This window comes from Pagrus pagrus, assembly GCF_965226575.1.
Source record: "Pagrus pagrus genome assembly, chromosome: 9".
Lineage (NCBI taxonomy): Eukaryota > Metazoa > Chordata > Actinopteri > Spariformes > Sparidae > Pagrus > Pagrus pagrus.
In genome coordinates, this window is record NC_140193.1 from 3,940,785 (window position 1) to 3,961,541 (window position 20,757).

Here is a 20,757-nt window from a genome sequence, read left to right on the forward strand (position 1 = left end):
TTGTGGATTACGAAACTTTAGCCGTCTTTGCATCGGCATTGGGGTGAGTAGATAAAGCCTGTTTTTTTTATTTTTGCCTGCCCAGCCCTGTCTCCTCCAATTTTGAAGTCACACACTGGGGAAATGTTGTGACGCTTGTTACTTTCACATGATGATTTCACATCAGTCCTTCATTCTGCCAGACTGAAAGTAAAGTTGAATGTCCAAGCAGACCTTAGAAAGGATGACGTTGCACAAATGAAAGTAATTGTTCCAGGTGGGAAAAATGTCACAATGAGGCCTAAAAATAAATCCGATATTAAAGACAGTGAACATTATGTTGTTTGTTTTGTGGACTTGTTTCTTGTCTCTAATATCTTCATTCATTCCTGGTCACTGCTGCCTGAGGACGAACGCAGAGCTCAAAATGCTCTGCTAATCTGTATGTCAGCTTGTAGCCTCTTGCGTTCATCTTGTCCTACTTATTTATTAAATCTAAAGCAGCAGTGAAATAAAACACTCATTGTATCACTGGGGTTCCTTGGCTTCACAAATGTCTCTTTACCACAACATTAAGGTAATCTCGAGCTTTACATACAGTATGGCCGACTGCAACAGAAACACTGGTCTGATAAGCAGAATATATTCTGTATTTGTCTCATGCTTTAAGTAGGAAAGAAAAAAAGTGGTGGAAACAAAGCAGCCAATTAAAATTCAGTAACATACAACTGTTGCCATGTGCAAATATTGGGGAAAATAATAAACCTGAAGATGTTGCATCTGAATGTATGTGAGATTTTGAAGAAACATGCAACATAAACATGTCAATGGATACTTAATTCATGTGACACACAACTTTTCACAACATTTAAGGCTATCTTAATTTGTTTTTTTTAAAAACATACTTACTATTGATCCACTTTGCTTCAGGGTCATGTATTTGAAAGTCCTTTTGAAAGAGGTCATCCACCGTCAGCTGTGAACCGAAGGGTTTACCACTATCATCTACAGGGAGATAAAAAACAAAAACACTTTTTATCTACCATCAACAATTAATCACCTGTTAAAACAAAAAACATTAACTTGCAGTTTTTCTGAATTTGCTAGTAATCCGTAAATATGGCTACAAAGGTTTCAGTAAAATCACGGGGTAAATAAAAACCCCACAGAATAAAAATACACCTTAAATGTAGAAATAATAAGGTAGTAGAAACAACTGAAGAATAAGTAGCACTACTGCATCTTGATAAAGCATTTTTCATAAATGACTGGAAAACTGGAAGTTCAGTGACAATTTAAGCAGTAATGCCCCTCCAGATGTTGTCCTAAACTTCTTGTCTCACTTTTTATATCCTCATCATCATATTTTCTCTGCATAAACAATTGAAGCCTGGCTTGATTCACCCCAGACAGTGTCTGTGATTACCTGCTGTGTGCATCCAGTGCTGCTCTGAATTAATACAAAAGCTAATTAAGACAGAACAAACTGAAGACTTTGCAGCGTACGTGCGAACTGTGGAAGTATACTGATGTAATGTAGACTAGACTGAGGCTGAACACAGGAATAACAAGATGAAAAACTTTCTTCATTTTGCACAAAGTGTGCTAAGATCTCCAGAGAGCTCACCTTTTGACAGCAGAACAATGGACAGTCCAATGAGCGAGAGCACCACCAGAATAACCAGCAGGGAGATGGCAATGCCCTTCCAGTTTCTATCTGGTCCAATAGGTCCAATGTCCTACACAATAAGAGAAAGAAATCATGTCAATAATAATGAATGATGTAATTAATAACCTGAAATATCAACACACGGGAAATAAGTAGTGATTTTTTAGAGTAGTTATAATTATAGTGGTGTCCTTGAGCAAGACAAAAGCCACTCTTGTAAGAGTTGAAAGCAGATTGGGCAGATTAAAATGAGTCGCATGAGTTAACATAATTTACAAGATTAATATAAATGCACAATGTCAGGCCACAGAACTGTGAATGAACCAGTGATTGTGAAGCATGTCTGACACAGCAAATCAATGGCCAGTGATGCCAATAAGTCAGCCCACACCAGATCTTACAGTTCTGAATGCTGCCAAATCATCCAACCCTAATAATCAATATTAAATTCAAGAAGCCTCTGATGTTGTAGGCTAAAACTAGACAGCTGTGTTTTGTTGACATTTGCTTTACTATGTAAATGTCTACTAAATGTCCAATGTGTAGGATTTAGGGAAATCTAATGGCAGGAATGGAATATAATAATTATTATTCATGTATATTCATTAGCGTTAAATCCCCTGAAACTAACAATAATTGTGTTTTCATTAACTTAGAATGAGCCTTTATAGCTAAAGAACCTGTCCTCCTCTCTGAGTCAGCCATGTTGCGCCGCCATGTTTCTACGGTACCCCACAAGGGACAAACCAAAAAAGGCAGTAGGAAGGGACTTTCATGTTTTTCGCGGCCACCATAGGGGAGACGAGGGGTATTCAGTTGGAAAAACTGCAACCTTCACAACAGATGCCACTTAATACTAACGACACACATACATACACTTACCTGCACTACACATCAGACAGCTTAACTGACGAGGATGAGAATGTAAACAGTCGGGTCTCCGGGCGCTTGCTAGCTAGATAGCTAACATCGCCTAAATTAGCCATACACTCTTTTAACAATATACCAGTATACATGTATATATCTTTCATACAACTTCACGGTAACAAAGAGAAAACTATTCCTAACATGTGCTCACACATTACCTTAAACAGGGGGAACAGTAGCTGGAGAGGAAGGAGGAAAACATCAGCCTCTCTCGGCTTCACTCGGCGGCTGCCCCCTACCGGAGCCCCGAGGCATTACCAACAGATCGACGAACAATCAAACCACCCGGATCAGGATCGTCGATCTGTTTTATCACCTGTGTATCACTGGCTGCACAGCCTTAACAGTCACCAGCTCTGGTTCACATTAACAACCAGAGATAAGATTACATGTCCTGAAAAGATAATAGTGTAATAAGGATGAATTAAGTTAATTTTATACAAATTAAAAATGGAACCTGAAGATCAATTATTCATGTCTGCCTTATTCGGGTCATACCTCCAGCTGTTTTCTGTTAAATGTCCCACTATACATCACTTGTATTTCTTAGTGTACTCATATCTGATATTTTATACATAAGTCTGTTACTCTGAGCTTCACAGGTTGTTTTTTTATTTTATTTTTTTGCACTTCTGGTTTGATGCCATTTGATGTTTGATGCATTCTGTTATCATTGTAACTGCAATGACAATTATGTTAAATCTAATCAATGTAATCTATATAAGCTAAACAAGAACATATATTTATTTTTTTCACAGACAAAGAAATGTATGTTATTCCTAACCTGGAACCTGCTCAGATCCGAAACTGACTTGATATAAAAGGGGGAAAAAAACTTCATCTTGTTCTTGGTTTTACTTAATTGGTTTTCCACCTAATCCCATCAACCTGGATTACGCGGAAAACCTGCTGTTTTTGGAACGAACCCTGAAGGATGTGAAATCGTAGTTGTTCTTACTGTGCTGAACTTGATCAAAGAACAGAACAATCCTCTGAAGACAAGGCCCATTTTTGGACGCATCTCAAACTCTTTATCTTCCCCGACATCAATTATGCAGCCTTATTTCATTTGCAGTGACAGAGCAGTGTTATAAATAAATCTATCATGCTTACAGAGCCCCGAGCTACTGAAAAGCCGTCTGTGTATTTATGGATCTATTTGCTCTCCAAGTCTTTTAATTGGGAGGATGATTCAAAGATAAATATCCTGGAGCGGTGCCAGCTCCACCCTCCCCTCCTCCAGTTCTACTCCACAGCTCCAGCCCTACACCTCGTCCCTGCGGCGTCGCCAATATTAAAATTCTGGATCACTCACAAGAGAAAAGTAATTTTCCACAGGGAAGACTTTTCCTCCGGTCTAGATTCAACATCATTTTGTTTGTGTTTTCTCTGTGTTGTTTAGCCTCATTAACGAGAGCGACCCTCATTACACGTCAGGGAACATTATTTGCTGTTGTGGTTTCTTCATCAGATGATACACTGAGCTGTCAGGGTGTTATTTTCCTCCGAGTGTACATTTTCATATGCAGGAGTTGAGTAAACCTTCGCATCCCCTGCTGTGAAAATGTACTACGAAGAGCTGTTTAAACGAATTTCCATGAGAGAAATCCATTAAACTCCTCAATCTAAAATACAGAAGAGCCATTAAACTCATGCTGGTTTTTAAGATGCAAAGTCTTGGTCACGCTGTTCATCAGCACCATGCAAGAAGGCTTCTCAGTTACAAGGCAACACAGCAGACACCAAATACAGTGATACTGTATCACATCTGCTAACCTGTCAAGAGGGGCACATTTTCTCTGTGACATCTATGTGAATTTATGTCAACTGAGATGCTCTCAACTATCTGTGGCATTGTGACAGGTGCTGCTCTGAAGATACACAGCTGCAGATACTGAACTGTACAGAAAACAGGTCATAGAGGGTGTTGACTTGTGAAGTGCGTCGTGGAGCAGCTAATCTCCTTCATAATCTCCATCTGAACTGAAGTCTTCATCCCTTCTGTCAATAAAAATTCAGCAGGAACGTGCATAGGGTATGTTCTGGATATCACAGGAAAACATGAGGAAAACCCAACCAGCTGGGAGACGGACTATGTGAAACTGAATAAACTTCAAGCAGGAGTCGTTTTGGTGTAGCTTCACACTGTGGCACAGAAACAACTTACGCAAGAACAAATAATAGCAGCTGATCATTGTCACATTGTTACTTTCTAAACGTCGAGGCTGAAAGCTTCAAGGCTGCTGGTTTCAGCTCTCGATGGTGCTCATTGTGTTTGAGACAAGTTAGCTGCTGACTGCAGGCACAAGTCAGCATTTGTGCAATACACAAAGGAACGTTTTCAACAACACATAATTAATCAATTCCTCTTAAAAATCTACCATATATTTCAGTCGGATCAAAACACAGTGCCATCCACACATACGTCTCTGTGTAAGAGTTACACAAAAAGGGACCCAAACACAGACACATCGAGCTTTAATGAAGCTGAAAGTCCAAATATGAAATCAAAAAATCTAAAATATAAGCAACAAAAGGTACACAATAAAACAGGAGCAATCCAAGAACAAGTGCAAACCAGAATAGCACAAGGACATAAATGCAGGTAAAACATGGGGGGAAGGAGATGAACACAGGCGAACTGTCAAAGAGTGAGGGGGAAAACGCAGGAGTGATTGAATTATGGAACACAGGTCAGCAGGAAAACAGACACTGACAGGATGTGTAAAGTAAAACATGACACTTGAGGATAAATTAAACAGAAAACAACTCAACCAAAAACCCAAATCATGACATAAAGAGCAAAACCAGGGTTGGTTGGATGAGTCATACATCAGACTGACCTCTGGAGCCTGAGGCTCACGTCCTCAAAGTGTCAAGAGTCAAAACTGATTTGTTTTGAAGCTGATGTACATAAATGACGTGACTTATGTAACATAGTTAGTTACGTGACTGAACATAGTTATTTTAACCCAAAGCATGATCTTTTCTTTAACCTTTCACAACATTATTAACAGTCCCAAAGTCATATTATGTCACTGTTTGTGAGCAAACTTTATTTTGAAAGTCAGACTCAGTATTATTGCTAACTTGATCGTGGAGCCAATTACGTGTAAAACTGTCTGTGCAGGGGAAGGTAAAGAGTCATATAGTGTTAGCCTGATTTGGAAAACCAAAGAAGAAGAAATACGTCACCACTGGGACAGTCCAGGAAATTCACCAGACGTAATCTTGTCTCGGCTCTAAATCTTTGTTTTTTATTGACAGAATAGCTACCAGCTATGATGATATGATCTGATCATGCTGCATAATCATTCCTGATTCATAAAGCACATATTTTGTATTCCTCCTTTTGCTGTCCATCATTATTATGTTTACATCTTTGTGCTAATGTGACAGTTTGAATCTGGGATAGTGCTCCTGCCATGTCAGTGTTCACAGTATTTATCACAGTCGTACTCCATCACCCAGGAGACACGAAGGACGCGAATACCCTCTCTGCTCCAGCTCTACGTCCTCAGATGGAGAAAATACATTGTTCCCATTGTTACTGTTACTGACTGGATGTTCTGAGTTAATGGGGCTATTTTGGCCAAAACAGCACCTGGAAAATATAGTTTAACTGGCAATGAGTAATTATGAAACGAGTATTTATCTGTATTAATAGATGACCCAACTAAATCCTCAGTGGCTGCTGTTATTTAGCATTATAAGGTCAGGATGCTGGATAGAATATTTTTTAAATGTTGATTTAATTGCACTTGGCTCGTGAAGCTACTACGCGGGGATAGTGCCAGGCTTGCAATGTCAAGTGCCCCGAGTGTGGGAGAACAACAATGCACATGCCCAAAGCCCTTGGCATTCAAAGCTTATGGTATAAATTTGATGCCAAGTGGGGCTCGCTGCCTGCCGACATTTGCTCATAGTTGGCAGAAGTTAGTGCGTCTTTGAAAGAAGGGAGCAACTGCAGTTATTGAATTCATCAAATTTAAAGACTGCTTTTTGAGGGAAAAACCTGAGATTAAGCGCCGGTTGCAGGATATTGTTATAAACCAAACTGATGGTAAAAAATGATCACAGAGTCAACGTAAGAGTGGTTCTGAAGGAAATAGCTGGGTTGTCGGAGAATAGGCTTCTTTTGCTCCCTGTGTCTTTTATTATTTCAGTTCAGCATTCAACACAATCTCACTCATGAAACTGATTGGAAAGCCAAACACTCTGGGATTAAGACCTCCTCACAAACGGACCCCCGACGGTTCTGATTGGCAGTCAGACCTCCACTCAGCACCGGAGCCCCCCAGGGCTGCGTGCTCAGCCCCCTCCTGTTCACACTGCACATCCATGACTGCACTCCCAGACAACAAGGGAACTCATCAAGGATATTGTGAAGTGTGCAGACGCGGGCGACACCGCCATCGTCAGCATCATTATACACAACTATGAAAGTTCAAATCAGGAGGAAATCAACAGCCCTGCAGAGAGGTGCAGGGAGAGCAATCTACTGCTCGACGCCAGCAAAACCAAGGAGCTGAGTGTTGATTTTAGAAAAAAAGGAGGCAAAGACACACACCCCTGGTAACATCGGTGGAGCTGAGGTGGAGCAGGTGAAGAGTTTTAGGTTCAGCATCACAGAGTACTAACATGAACATCACACAAATGCACAGAAAAGGCTTGTCGACAGGAGCAATAGAAAGCATCCTGACTGGAATAATGACAAACAAGCATTGAATAGGAAGGCTCTACAGCGGGTGATTAAAACCGCCCTGTTGCTATCTGGCAAAAGACACAGAACAAACTGATTTTCATCGTGAGCATCAGGTCACAAAGTGAGTACGGAGCAAATCTTTCAAAAGATTGCACTTAAAAATCTGTTTGATACAACAATAACCTCGCCTTTAACAAAAGCCAGGGAAAATGTTTCTACAAGTACCTCCACTTGTATAAAACACATTATGTTTGACTTAACAAAAAAACATTTGAAGCTCTGAGAACACCCTTGAAATGTAACATCTCTGCTTAGAAAACTCACAACAGTCAGTTTTTATAACGGAGCAGTCAGAGTGCTGCAGGAGTGGGAAAGCTTGAAAGTGCCTTGAAAGATTGATGGGTTAAAAGTCAGGGCATGAAGTTAATCCCTTTGTGACTTCTTCTCTGTGGGCTTCAAAACAAGTTATACTCTGTTCTGTATGTCTCCACTTCAGGGTTTAACTGTCTACAGCTCTGCACCACATGCTTCACTTCCTATGCCATGGCCAGTCCAAACCAATAAAGAGGGTCCAGTGAGCTGAAAGGGTTTTTGAAAACAAGCCTATTCCAATTTTTTAGTCTAATTTCAATGTAAAGGTTGATTCTGATACTGGCAGACAAAAATTATACAACTGCTTCCCTCCTTATGGACAAAATAAACACTTCTGAGTTTGGATTATTACCTCATTAATATTGTAAATATTAGTTTGAATTTCTTCTCCAAAACTACATAGCGCCCCTTTAATCATGCATTTCAAGTTTTTGAAGTACAGTTGCTGTAATCTGGAGGCTCTGGGGGATGTTAGATAAATACTTTGCCTTACTTTTCTCCAGGAAACTGGAGAGGCCAAACTACAATACCTCATTCAGGATCTTTACTTCACTTCTCCTCAGCTTCAACCCTGCCGCTCTCCCTCTTAACGTGTCTGTGATAACGTGTACACTGTGATTCTCAGTCATCCAGTTAAGTAGGATCAAGATGTACTGAGCTAAAACCAGCTGGCCTGCAGTTGCCTTTGACTTCAGAGTACTTCCATGTGTCTGTGTAGACTCCACTCATCTCCAAATCCTTCTCCTGGTGATGCAAACTCAGGCCAAGCTGCACCGCAGACAGACACACCGTGAGACACATCGTCCTCTCCACCGCTACAACTCAAACCACGGAAATAAAGTTATACTCTGTAGCTCTGACAAGCGTTACACTGTAGGTATATAAACCCGTCACTTTATGTGAAGTGCATGCACTTTGTATCCCATATTTACTTTTCATTCGATAACGCTGTAAATAAAAGGTGACGCTGATGCATTCTGCCAACATGTGACCCGGATCCACTCAGTTTGATTTCCAATCTTAAGTGGTCTCGAGTGCCCTTTCCAGAGTGGTGCTGGCCTCGCGGATATTCAACTTATTCAACCTGACTGAATTTAGCGGCCTCATCTGCTGACAATGACAGGCTAAAGAAATGGAGCGCACGCTGCGCCTCAATTCAATATTTCACTGAGCACTTTGGCGGATGGGAGCAACATTTACATGATGAATTGGCAGAGCGAAATATTCTAATAAATATCCCAAAGGCTGAATTTGAGAGATAATATATCACCTAGCTTTGAGCACGAGCCGGGACCACTTGACATTTCTGTCATATAAAAGCAGGGAGGAATGCTGTGCTTCAGCGGTTATTCAGGACACTGAATATTAAGAGAAAGCATGAGTGGGAGATGTTGTTTGGTTGCATAAAAAGCCTTGCGAGGTTGGTCTATGGACGTTGTAATCTTTGCAAAGAAACCCAGGCAGATAAAGCAGTCAGGTGCAGATCGAGCGACGATGGATCATTACTCATCTCAGACAGAAACAGGGTCATCTTATGCATACAGGTATAAGACCAACAAAGTTTTAAATCTGAAGCTGTGGTATTAATGCCACTGATGTAAACACACTGTATGACGTGTCCACTGGTGTCCAAAAATGATTAAAAACACATCGATGAGCTGCATTTTCACTGAGCGACGTGCTCCTTCATTACCAAGAACATGCACATTTATTTTGATTCATCTCACATCACGTCCCGCTGCCTGAAATACTCATTAGAGCAGCAAATGTGTCAATCAATCCGCTGTTGAAAGTGCAATTTTCTTTGAATTATTATTCTTTATTCTAACTATTGATCCAACTCTTCCCTTTTTTTTCAATGTCCGTTTTGTCCTGTTGTTGTTGTTGTTGTTTGTGTTAAGTCATATCGGACTAAGAGGCTACACCTGCTGAAGACTGCAGAGCCCAGTTGTTTTAGGAAATAAGTCTTATTTCAAAATTATAAATCTCAGGCGATGCGACTGGTCTCCTGTGTGTGGCCTGAGTGTCCGAGCTGCCACTAAGGCTTATTTTCATTTTGTCGATTAAACTGTTGATTTGTTGTTTGGTCAAAACAATGTCAGAATGTCAGTTTTTCACAATTTTCTCAAGATGGCATCCTTCAAAAATGACTCAAACTCATTAATAGAGTATCCAAATAGTCGGCGATTGATTTAATAGTTGATTTTGTGCAGCTCTGGAGTCTGCTGTGTGATGAATGTGTGATGAACTAAAAGATGTTTTGGACGAAGTCATGCATAAAGACCTTGACCTCAACGTTTCCAGCAGTTAGTCACAAGCTTCTGTAACTCTGGAGTCACTTGAATCCTCGCGTGCAGAAGCTCTCTAACATTTTCTGGCCCCCTCGCTGCCGCTGCAGTTTGTTTGAGGATTTTCCTTGAAATTCAAATCCAGATTGATGCCTGGAAGAAGCAGGACCAAATTTGGTTCAGCAATTGTTCCTTGAATGTCTTCGAGTGGCCATCTAGTCTCCAGATTTAAACTCCATCACATCACTGAATGTCTCACAGGTTAAGAGGGTTGAATCATTTCGATTGCAGCTGCATATGAGAAGAAAAACTGTAGCTCTCATCAGGGGGTTAATGTTTTTGTTGGAGGACTTGGTCCACAGGCCAATATTTTCATGAAATGGTATCGTGATAAAGGAACAACTTCAGGTGTGAACCTCTGACTTTTCTCTTAAATTATGTAAAACATGCTGTTGTAGTGCAAATCAAAATAAATATTAAAGTAACCCTGTGATCCAAGTTTTTTTGCTGAGCCTTGATACCAAGTGCAAAGCCTTGAGGGGTGTTCTCCAGCATGATATAACATACCTGAGTCGTTTCAACACAGAGTGGAGATACAGCAGGCTGCATCGCATTAGCACTGGAGGCTCTGAGCTCGGCTGAAGTGCTGCCTGCTCTCTGTGTTTCTGAGTGCGTTATCGAGCAGGCGCAGGCTGCCTGTTTTGTAAAGTGGGGGGTGGTTGTGCTGGGCAGTGTGTGTGTGTGTGTGTGTGTGTGTGTGTGTGTGTGTGTGTGCATATTGAGGACCATGCAGGAAGTAGGGCAAGGAGTTGAAGTGCATGACAGTGACATAAGCCTGAACTCCTTATCTCAGTGTCCTTCTTCTCTCCTGCTGCTGTTCATAGCTTCTTTAATTCCAGTAAATCTTAATTAACGCAAGTTTACAATTAAAATGCCAGAAACTCCGTATGCATACTGCAGAGTTGTGGAGAAAAAGAATAAACGGTGCCGAGTCAGAAGGTTACAGCCGTTGTATTAAATCAACACTCTCCATCTTCTTCTGCTCGTCTCATTTTCAGATTGTATTATCGGGGTCTTGACCTTCTCAGACAGTGAAAGGTATAAAAATCTCACCTAAATCTTATGGATTTAATTAATTCTGACTTTTCTTACAAATGTTGCTGAACCGAAATGGATTCAATGAGATGTGCTCAAATGACACCGTGACCTCAACCACAGACAGGAATAATACGTCGAGGCAAACCTGACTTTGCTTTTAAATTCAATTTACTGTTTTAGTAAGTGGTTTAACTCTGGTTTGAAGATTTTAACTGGCATTAAATGTGGTGAAAGGCACATTAGGACTTGAAACACATAAATGTAGGGATCAGACTTTTTGTTTGGGTCTGTAATCAGGATTTTGTAACCAAGACATGAGCCTTAATTATGACTTGTGACCTAAATTTACGTAAATTCAATACGTACGTTAAAATTTTAGGGAACTTGTACCACTTTATACTTGTACTGAACTTTTGTTCTCTCAACTCCATTTTTTTTTCTCCACCTGTATCAGAAACATATTAGTGTCTTTAACCCGTCACATTTCATGGATCCAAGTCAATGTCCAATATTTAACGCTGGCCGCTGTCAGTGAACTGCAGCGCTCACCGTGAACAATCCAGAATATTAAGGAAAGAAAAACTCTCGGCCAGATTTAATGAATTAATCTGACGGGTTATAACAAAGTGAGTTTTCATGCGCAGACAGCTTCTCCAGACTCATTTGCAGAGGTGAGCGGAGCCAAATTGAGGTCAGGAAAAAAGGTAGTGGTGTTATCAGCCAATTCATCTCCTTTCAATGAGCTTTTTTAATTAAAAGAAAAGGAAAGTCAGTTAAAGGTAGTCTTCCTGTTCTGGATGCTGGCTGGAACAGGACAGGACGGCAATTTCAGTGAAAGGCAATCATTGATTTATCTGCAGTATTGCAATTAGTACACTTTATCTTTATGAAAATAAGGTCGGCCAGAAATTTCTATCAGTAAGATAGGCAGTTCAATTAATGTCCTGCTTCTGTATGGACTTGAGCAGTGTGGTACATTAATGTAAGGATTCTTCAGCCTGTCATATAAAGATTTTTTTTTTTTAACAGAAAATCCCAAAGTTTCTGCAACATTTAGTCTGTTATTGTTCCAAATTATTGAAGCTTCGAGCTGCACAGTGTTCTTGTAAACAAACAGAGTTGTGTCTGCATTTGTTTCTCACCAAAATGGATTGCGGCCCAACAAATAATTTAAATGAAGACATTATGTATTTAACAAGTAAAACTGTTAAAAAAATGATTTGAAAACATATCTAATGGAACAGAACACCAGCTTCTCTCGAAATAAGATCCAGGTTTTGCTGCATAATATCCAAACTTTGGAGAAAAGTAAAACATCAAGCATCCAAATGTCTGCAAGTTCCTTCAACTGCAACTGTCTCTCATAGCATGTCAAACATTTCACCTTTGGCTCATCGTCTTAAGCTTTCCTCTGTTCTTTGACTGTCATATGACGTGTTCATCACTTCCTGCAAGAAGTGCAAGAAATTCAGTTGATTGAATACAAACAAAGCTGAATCATCCCGGTACTAAACTGTGATCATTAAGTCTCATGGAGTCTTTAATCGACACGATGTGAGGTCAAAACTAAGCGCTTCATCGTAAATATTGCATGCGATTCATCGTAAAGGTGGATAATAATAAGTGACTGTACAAGATTTTTAATTAAGTTACTCTCACCGGGCTCTTCCAACAACCTTCCTGTGGAGTTGAACGTGAACACACTCGGGGTTAGGTATGAGGTGTCAGGTTCATGTCCTCGCTCCAGATGTTGGAGAGAATCTTTATTACCATCGAGACGTTAAGGCCTTGACTTTGAAAATGTCGGCGAGGGCAGACACTCAATTTATCAAGCTCGGCAACAACAGAAGTGTCATTTCAACCTTGAGCAATGATCAGACAAACCAGCACTTTAGTCCTTGAAATCAGATATTATTTGCGGACCTTCAGTTATGATTACTGCTTTTTCCAAGGTGAAGAATAGATGGAAAGTTACATTCACTGATAAAAACATGGGAGGTAAAGTTAAACTAGACCAGTGAAATCCTCTGTAACAGGTTAATCCAAAATCAATATCACAGTCTCCACAGACTGCGATGAACATGGATGTCTCGCCTCTGCATTAAAATGCAAGAAAGAAGTGGGTGGTGGTTGTGTCTGTTATTAAAAGATATGAAAGCCTGTAAGGAAAGACCTCTGTGCCATCTTCCATATGGAAATTGTAAAAATACAAGGTTGATTTTTCTTGGACTTTACACTGAGGGCTCAGCCTTCAGCCCTCAACACTGCACTTTGATAACAAAGCTTCTTTTATTGGCCCTTTTCCTTAATCCACGGGAGCAAAATCTGTTTTGCAGTGGCACAGATAAATGTTTAAGGTTTTTTACCAACTGAAAGTTTGATTGCTACTTTTTTTTGGACTAGGATGTGAAGGGTTAAACCAATTATACAGTTGGATATTTAAATATACATTCCCACTCTCAACTCGTCAAATTCAGCAGCTTGATCAGCGGCCTTAAGCTTCAGACTGTGACGCTCTACTCTCACTCTCCCACAAGCTTTGCATGTGAAGGGCTCCTCGGTCAAGTTAGTGATAATACATAATACACAACGTCCAGTTGAACTTTCACACCAACACTTGCATCTTTTGGACTGTTGTGATGCTTTGTTTAGGTTTAGGCACCAAAACTATTTAGGCCTCAAGACCACTTGGTTAGGTTTAGGTGCAAAAAATACCTCGTTGTAGACCCTGAGGTCATATTTAGGGTGAGGGTTAAATGGCTTTGTCCAGTCATGTAATATCATCTGTGTACGTTGACCAACTTATGTAACATAACTTCAAAATAAAACAACCTCGGCCCATCCAACCACCCCGATCACCCCCCGACTCAGACTTTATAACTCACTCTTTAAACTACTGTACTAGAGGGGCGCTTCAAGCAGTGGCACTACAGGGTAACAGCTGCAAAAAAATTGGTGTTTTTGCGTTAAGAAAATGACTTTGATGACTAATCATCTACAAATGATCCAGACTGGCTTCCTGTCAATCAAGTTTCAGCTCTAATTTTCATTTTTCTCCCTTCGTTTTGTTATTGACGTTGTGTCCAGTGTGGTTTTTCATATTGATGCTGTCATGCTTTCCAATGTCTCTGTTTATATTTCAGTAAATACTGTATGTACTATGTATTTTCTTTTGAAGGATAAACTGAGGAAATGGGCAAAACTCATTACAGCAAAAGAACATGACGTAAAGGCAGCAGCATACTCATACTCATACTCTACTTTTCAATCTTCTTCTTAAAGGACATTTGGTATGAAAAATATATTGATGTATTTGAGGAACGAGGACACTCATTATACAGTCAATATAACAGTGACTGGGAACTATCCTTCAGGAGAAACATTAGTACAGCTCCTCTTCAGCTCCTCGTTTAATATCGAGCTTTAAACTAACGAGCAAACGTCTTCTTACCACAGTTTAAATCTACCGTCGACCCTGTGACGGCACCTAATTCCCGTCAAACCAAACTAGTACTCCACAAACATAATAACGAGGGTGTTACCACGTCGTCCACCAGCGTATACATCTCCTGTCTCTCCTCACCATCTGCTGTCATCAAAGGCATTATGTGAGGGTGGACCTTTCTACAGAGCGGCACAGAGATAAGATAGGATGCTGTATCTGACATGGAGGGAAAACGATGCGCCGCCACCTCGCCATGCAGCACATCTCATTACCCCGGCCACCCTGTCGACAGCCCGATCATAATTAATCTTCATTGAGCCGCTGGGCTGTCTGGCTGACAGGCTAAATGATTAGGGCGGTCGAATGGGTGGATAACAATGTCCTCCAATGTGGCGTTAAAGTGGGATTCGATGGCGTTTAATAGCAGGTTGAGGAAACACAGCTAGTCGTGAGCTCACAGCGACTGTTGACTCTCAAAGAGCAGAGCAGCAACAAGAAGCCCAGCGGTTCGAGTCCAATAGGTTTCATATAAAGTATTAACTGTGCTGCGGTGACACGCAGTAGATCAACATCACGGTAGAGCAATTTACTCACTCCTGCCGAGGTGTTGAGAAGTTTTCATCCAAAAAAACCACACACACACACACGGATGGCAACCCACTCGCTTGATTTAAATATCAAATAATTTATACCAGCCTCAGTCTCCCCAGATCCAGAGATTTGTTTACATCCTGACAGTAGCCAGAGGGTGATCAATTCACCAGATCGATTGTAACTCCTTTTGAGCTCATCAGTTTATTGCATTGCAAAACAGCCCGGAGGAAAACAATTTATTCCAGCAGTAATGGCATGCATTTATGCGTATAATGTGATTTCTGCACAGCTCACAGCCAGTGAAGCTTTCAGACTGTTTGACAGACCTTCAGTGAGAGGTTTGAACCACAATCTCCTTTAGAGTGCCAGACAGCGCTAACGTCTGTCTAGACTGCAAATCTGCGAAGGAAACAAACAGAAATAAAAATAAAGAGTCTTTACCTTCTACATAGAGACTGAGTTAACACATTGTTCCGCCTCATTAATTGCACTGAGGCGTAATACTCGCTCCCACAGTGGACCAGAAATGGATGTCACAGAGCACTATTTAACCTGGTTACAATGTAATCATCATCATCATCGGCTTAGAAAATCTGAATTGTTGGCAGCTATTATATGAAGCGTATTGTGAGCCTTAATAGCTTTTAGCCTACACCAAAGAGGCTTTTATTATGACGCCTTATTCATTCTTAAATATAGATTTTTCTTGAAGTTGTAAGTTAATTCTTGACTTTTTTGGGAACAGAATCCAGAATCAAAGTCAACCACATCTCAGTTTTAACTCAAACCACCACTTAAAACATGAAAGGTGAGAGAGGAGGACCGTCCTACTCAGAGCAGAACATCTATAACTGAGGAGGAGGAGGATGAAAAGAGGGCTGTGCAGCAGACTGGGGAGGTCCAATGGGTGAATGATAATAATCCCACTGAGACCAGGACAGACAGCTCGACTGTGTGACAAGACTTTTGGAAGTCAGCACCTACTTGCAAATCTCTTCACACCTCTCAGATCTTTGCTGCTACAACTTAAAAGATCGATCTCCTGAGAGGAAGACTGGAGTGGTGTAAGACACCATCGTGCAGCAGCGACGGGAAACACAACATCTGTGAGAGGGCAAAGACGAGAGATTGAGTGAAGACTGGAAAAGAAAACACCTGTTGTCTGTGGTCACCGGGTCAAAATCAGCACCGTTTGACCTGTTTAATATTAAATGCACAGAATGTCATCTCTGCTGCGAGAGGTCTCACTAACGCGACCACTGCCAACCGAAACCTATCTACACAACACAGGCGGAGATTTGCACAGACGAGGTAACGTTTTAAAATGTTATGAACATTTTGTTCAGCCTCGTTTGCTGACTTCCTTCCTCGCTCTCTGACTGTCTCTGAGGTTATAGTGACAGACGACCAAATTAAAAGCTCCATTGCCTCGAATGAACTTGTAGATTTCTCTGAGTTTTGAAGGAAATGAGTTGGGACCATTTAAATACAGAACTCAAACAAATATATAATAAAGGTCTAGTCCTTTATAGGCCTTTTAATGCAGAAACACATAATATAACATAATACTGTATATACCAAGTCACTTACTTTACTAAAAGAATAATACAACCACATACATGTATACATCAGTGCAGTCTAATGATTAACTATTTAAGTGTCTCTGCTATAGGGTCAACATAGTTCCTGTTACAACTTCACACTTCAGTTCAAAAATGTGGACGAGAAATGCAGCTACGGGTGTGTCAGTGTCTCCACAGACATAACATTTAAAAACTGCAAACATCAGAGAGGTTTCTCTGGAGGATGGAGGCTTAAAGGTGCCGTCTGTAAGAAAAGTTGATCTTTGAGTCTCTTTTCCAACTCGTCAGATAATGGCGCTCTGGGATGGCGACCGACCCGTCCTACGATCCCAGATCAGTTTTTGACGAGATGGAAATGAGACTCAAAAATCATCTTTTCTTACAGATAGCACCTTTAATCTGCAATGTGTGAACTCATCTGGCAACGGCTTGAAAATAAAAGACTTTTAATTGAATGTAAAAGTTCAATCCTTCAATGTTAATGGAATAATTTATGCTAGCAACCACAATAAATTGTATATTCATTGATGTAGTGGGCCAGTAAAGATCATTAAATTAACATTTTGATTAACTTTGGGATCCCAACTACATGAATTAGATCTATATTGAATAGATAATCTGATTACATCTCATCTAAATACACTTCTGCATGGATTCAAACTCCCTTTTTTAACATAATGTCTGGATCTGAAGCCTCGATAGACAGCGAGGAGGGTGACAGCTGTCTCATGAATGGACCCATGAGTGGACCTGAGTCACCTGCATCTGCTGTCTGAAAGGGCTAAAAACGAGGTCTGACTCAGGGACGTCTCGGCTGATCATCAACAATTCGGGGGCGAATGTAATTATGTCATATTCGCTCTACAGATTCATAAAAGTGTGTCGTGCTGCAGAGTAACGTAAGAACGCACGGAGCTCTTCAGTGTGCACATTTTCTGGTCACGTAGCTTTTTATAAATACTGAGTCCTGTTATGTGTTGTGTGCAGTCCTGATTTGATACACAGCCCCAGGACTTCTTTGCTCCTGCAGGAACTCATGGAAACCTTCTCTCTGTGTAGCAAAAGCTAACTCACACACTGACTTGGTTTATTTCTGATTCCATCTTAGTTACATTTGTGCTTTAAAAAATCAGTGACGGATTCAACGAGACGCGGCTTTGTCCTGTGGGAGAACAATTAGCCCAGAAGTCTTAAAAGCATATTAATTTCCTTTGCACGAGCAGGAAAAAAACAAGCATTTGAAAGACGTGGAGAATCAGATCCAAAGCTGTTCGACAAGCTTCATTAAATCCAAAGAGAAAGTGTCGGAGTGTTGGCGAGTTCCCAGAGACGCTATTAACCCAGAATTCATGCACAAACACGTTTTGTTATGTTGCCCCTTCTGACCAAACTTGAAAATTAAAAACAGACGACTCTTTCGAACGGCAGCCGGTGGACTGAAGTCATTAAGTATTCTGCAGGTCACTGGGTCATGAATCTAAATGAGTAAGTACTGCGATTGGGGAAACCTGCTTAAAAGGCTGTTAAATAATTCTAATAAAGGAGCATCCTGCAGCCAGAAGCAGGGCAGTGGGTCAAGGTAAAGCTTTGTGTTCGGATTGCCAGTAATTAAGACTCGTCTGTTCAGCCTTCATGTGGACAAACGTGGAATAGTTGGATAATTTCACGCCGTGTGTGAAATGAAGAGATTAAAACTCAGTGATAATCTTCCGCCGCTCATAAACAGGAGGCTGTTTTCATCCCGTCAACACCTGCGTATCTGTAATCAGTTTCACAGCGCTGCATGTTCAGGCAAGTCAAATTAAGCACAATGTCCCTGTTAATTTATCCACTGAATGAGAGTCATGTCTGGATGAGTCTGTAATGTAGTGAGACATCATCAAACACAAATATTTCGCTCCAGAATACAAACGCAGTCTAATAAACCGTCACTCCAACGCAGTCCCTTCTGCCTCTCAGACAAACATAATGAATGCGAGCTGCACACTTATTATATTATCTGTATATTATCACGGTGGCAAATAACCTTCCACTAGTGCTTTCTACATTTTAATCAGCCGTTACTCACGCAGCTCAATCAACGACACATCAGTGAAAAGCTGGAGTTATTTGTGTAAATGGCACCAAGCACATATCAGTTCATGTCTTTCAAGGTAAATCTGAAGTTATAATATTCCCTCATTCATTGAAAACATCATTAACAGCTTGTGGGATTGTGTTTGGTTAAGATTATCTCCAACAGGGGGCACTGGGGTGCACGGCACATGGCACGTTCTCCCATTATGCATCCTCCACCTGCCAGAATACATTTTCAAGTAAAACAACAACAAAAAATAAACCCGTTAGAAATCGTGCAATCCACTGCAATGTGTGAAAAAAATCGAGATGTGTCACACCTCAGCTCGAGGAGAATCGATGTGTCTGACTCAGAAGATACTGATTAAGATTTTTTAAAACAAGTTTGAATGTCTTCTAGATGTAGACGTTTATGATCTGCTGCTTTCTACTGTTCCCCGTTTTTTTGGTGCATTCATGATGACAAAAACACAGAGAGGCAAACTCTGCTCCTGGCAATGGGAAAACAGTACAACACATATTTCTACTGGGTTTAAAAAACCTGCATATTCAGGCTGATTTTGTCAGATTCAGGAAAAGATGACAATTTAATGACAATTACGTTCTTAGACAATAACTGTACTTGGTAAGGTTGAGGAAAATAACTGCTTCACTACTGACCACTTGCTTCCCAAGAGACTCAGACCCTTGTAGAAGCACCCAACCATCCTCTTCTGGCTCTTTCTGTTACTTTAATCCTGTGCTCGCATCACTGTCGCCACTTTGCCATGAAACTGGGCTGAATTCATCAACGTATCCAGGAATTCTGTCCAACAATGTCGTTGATGTGGAGACAGGGTTTCTGCTGTAACAACTGTATAAAGTGACACCATGTTGTGTTTATAGCTTCTTCCACTTCTCCCAGGCAGCCAAAAGAGCCAGTTAAAGTTGATTTAATTTTATTTACAATATATTAGTTTTAATAAAAAATGTACCATTAGTTTTATTTGTAACGTGCAGCAAACAACTCAAACGTCTGCCTCTGTGTTGAAGCACAATAGCTTTCATACTTTTTACAGTGACGGCTCCAGAGATCTTCCTCTCTGAGCGTTGGTGTTAATCACCTGGCATTTATCAGGTTACCAAATCCTTTTCTACAACTTCCGTTGACTCAAAGAACCGACTCTGAGCTGATGACACAAGAAACAAATCTCAACATGCGCAAAATCACAGAGCTAAACTTTAAAATGCAAAGCTCCTCGGTGGTGTTCACTTGGGACTTAAATTATGGATGGACCAGCAAAAATCACTGACCATGTAATATTAAAGTCATCCGACCTCCCCTTGAGAAACAAATCCCATCCAAATGGGGCTTCAGAGAGGTTTAAAACAGCAAGAAATCACAAAACTTACATTACTTTGGACTTTTCATTAGCCAGTTGATGATTAAGTGTGATCATCTTCTAATACTCGCTGCCGCGTGTGAAATCAAACCTCCGGCTTTCACGTGTGTTCGAGTCGGTCAAGAGCCACTAATCCAAACTGAGCGGCTGCAGAGTTTGAATGAAACGGTGCTGAAACTCAATATTTCATCAAGTGGCAGCGGTGAGGACAAATTCTGTCTGAGCAGCAACTTGTGACAGAATACAATTAGATCGGCTGTTAATGACTCTGCAGATGAGGTGTTTTATGCCCCTCACAGTGGAGCTCATCCAACTCACTGTATTTCAAAAATACTAAATCATTACAGGTTGATCTAACAGGAAAATATCCACTGGTGACACGCGCGGTTATTTATGAGTAGACACACTGCAGATAGTGTTTATCTTCCAGAGTGAAACCGATGCATTAAAAAACTCTCCTCGACCGAAGCACTCGAGCTGTTAACAGACATGATTTATATGTTTGTGTTGAGTCAAAAGAACCACTTTCACGGAGGCTGAAGATGGTAATGATGATAACGTCTGAATTAAATGCGTTGCAGCTGCATTTCACTAAACGTTTACAGTGTTATTTGAAAGACTGTGTGATTAAAGGGCACA

General features: G+C 40.7%; 1 protein-coding gene across 1 annotated transcript in view; it reads right to left on the reverse strand.

Annotated features, from left to right (window-relative positions):
• The window catches only part of LOC311262791 (inactive dipeptidyl peptidase 10-like), a 102,429-nt gene that overhangs the window by 43,486 nt on the left and 38,186 nt on the right, over positions 1–20,757 (reverse strand). Inside the window, exons 2-3 of the mRNA XM_084362509.1 lie at positions 1,607–1,718; positions 889–984 (exon numbers count right to left, since the gene is read on the reverse strand). Of these exons, the coding sequence (XP_084218635.1) occupies positions 889–984; positions 1,607–1,718 (208 nt within the window). The remainder of the gene's footprint in view (positions 1–888; positions 985–1,606; positions 1,719–20,757) is intronic.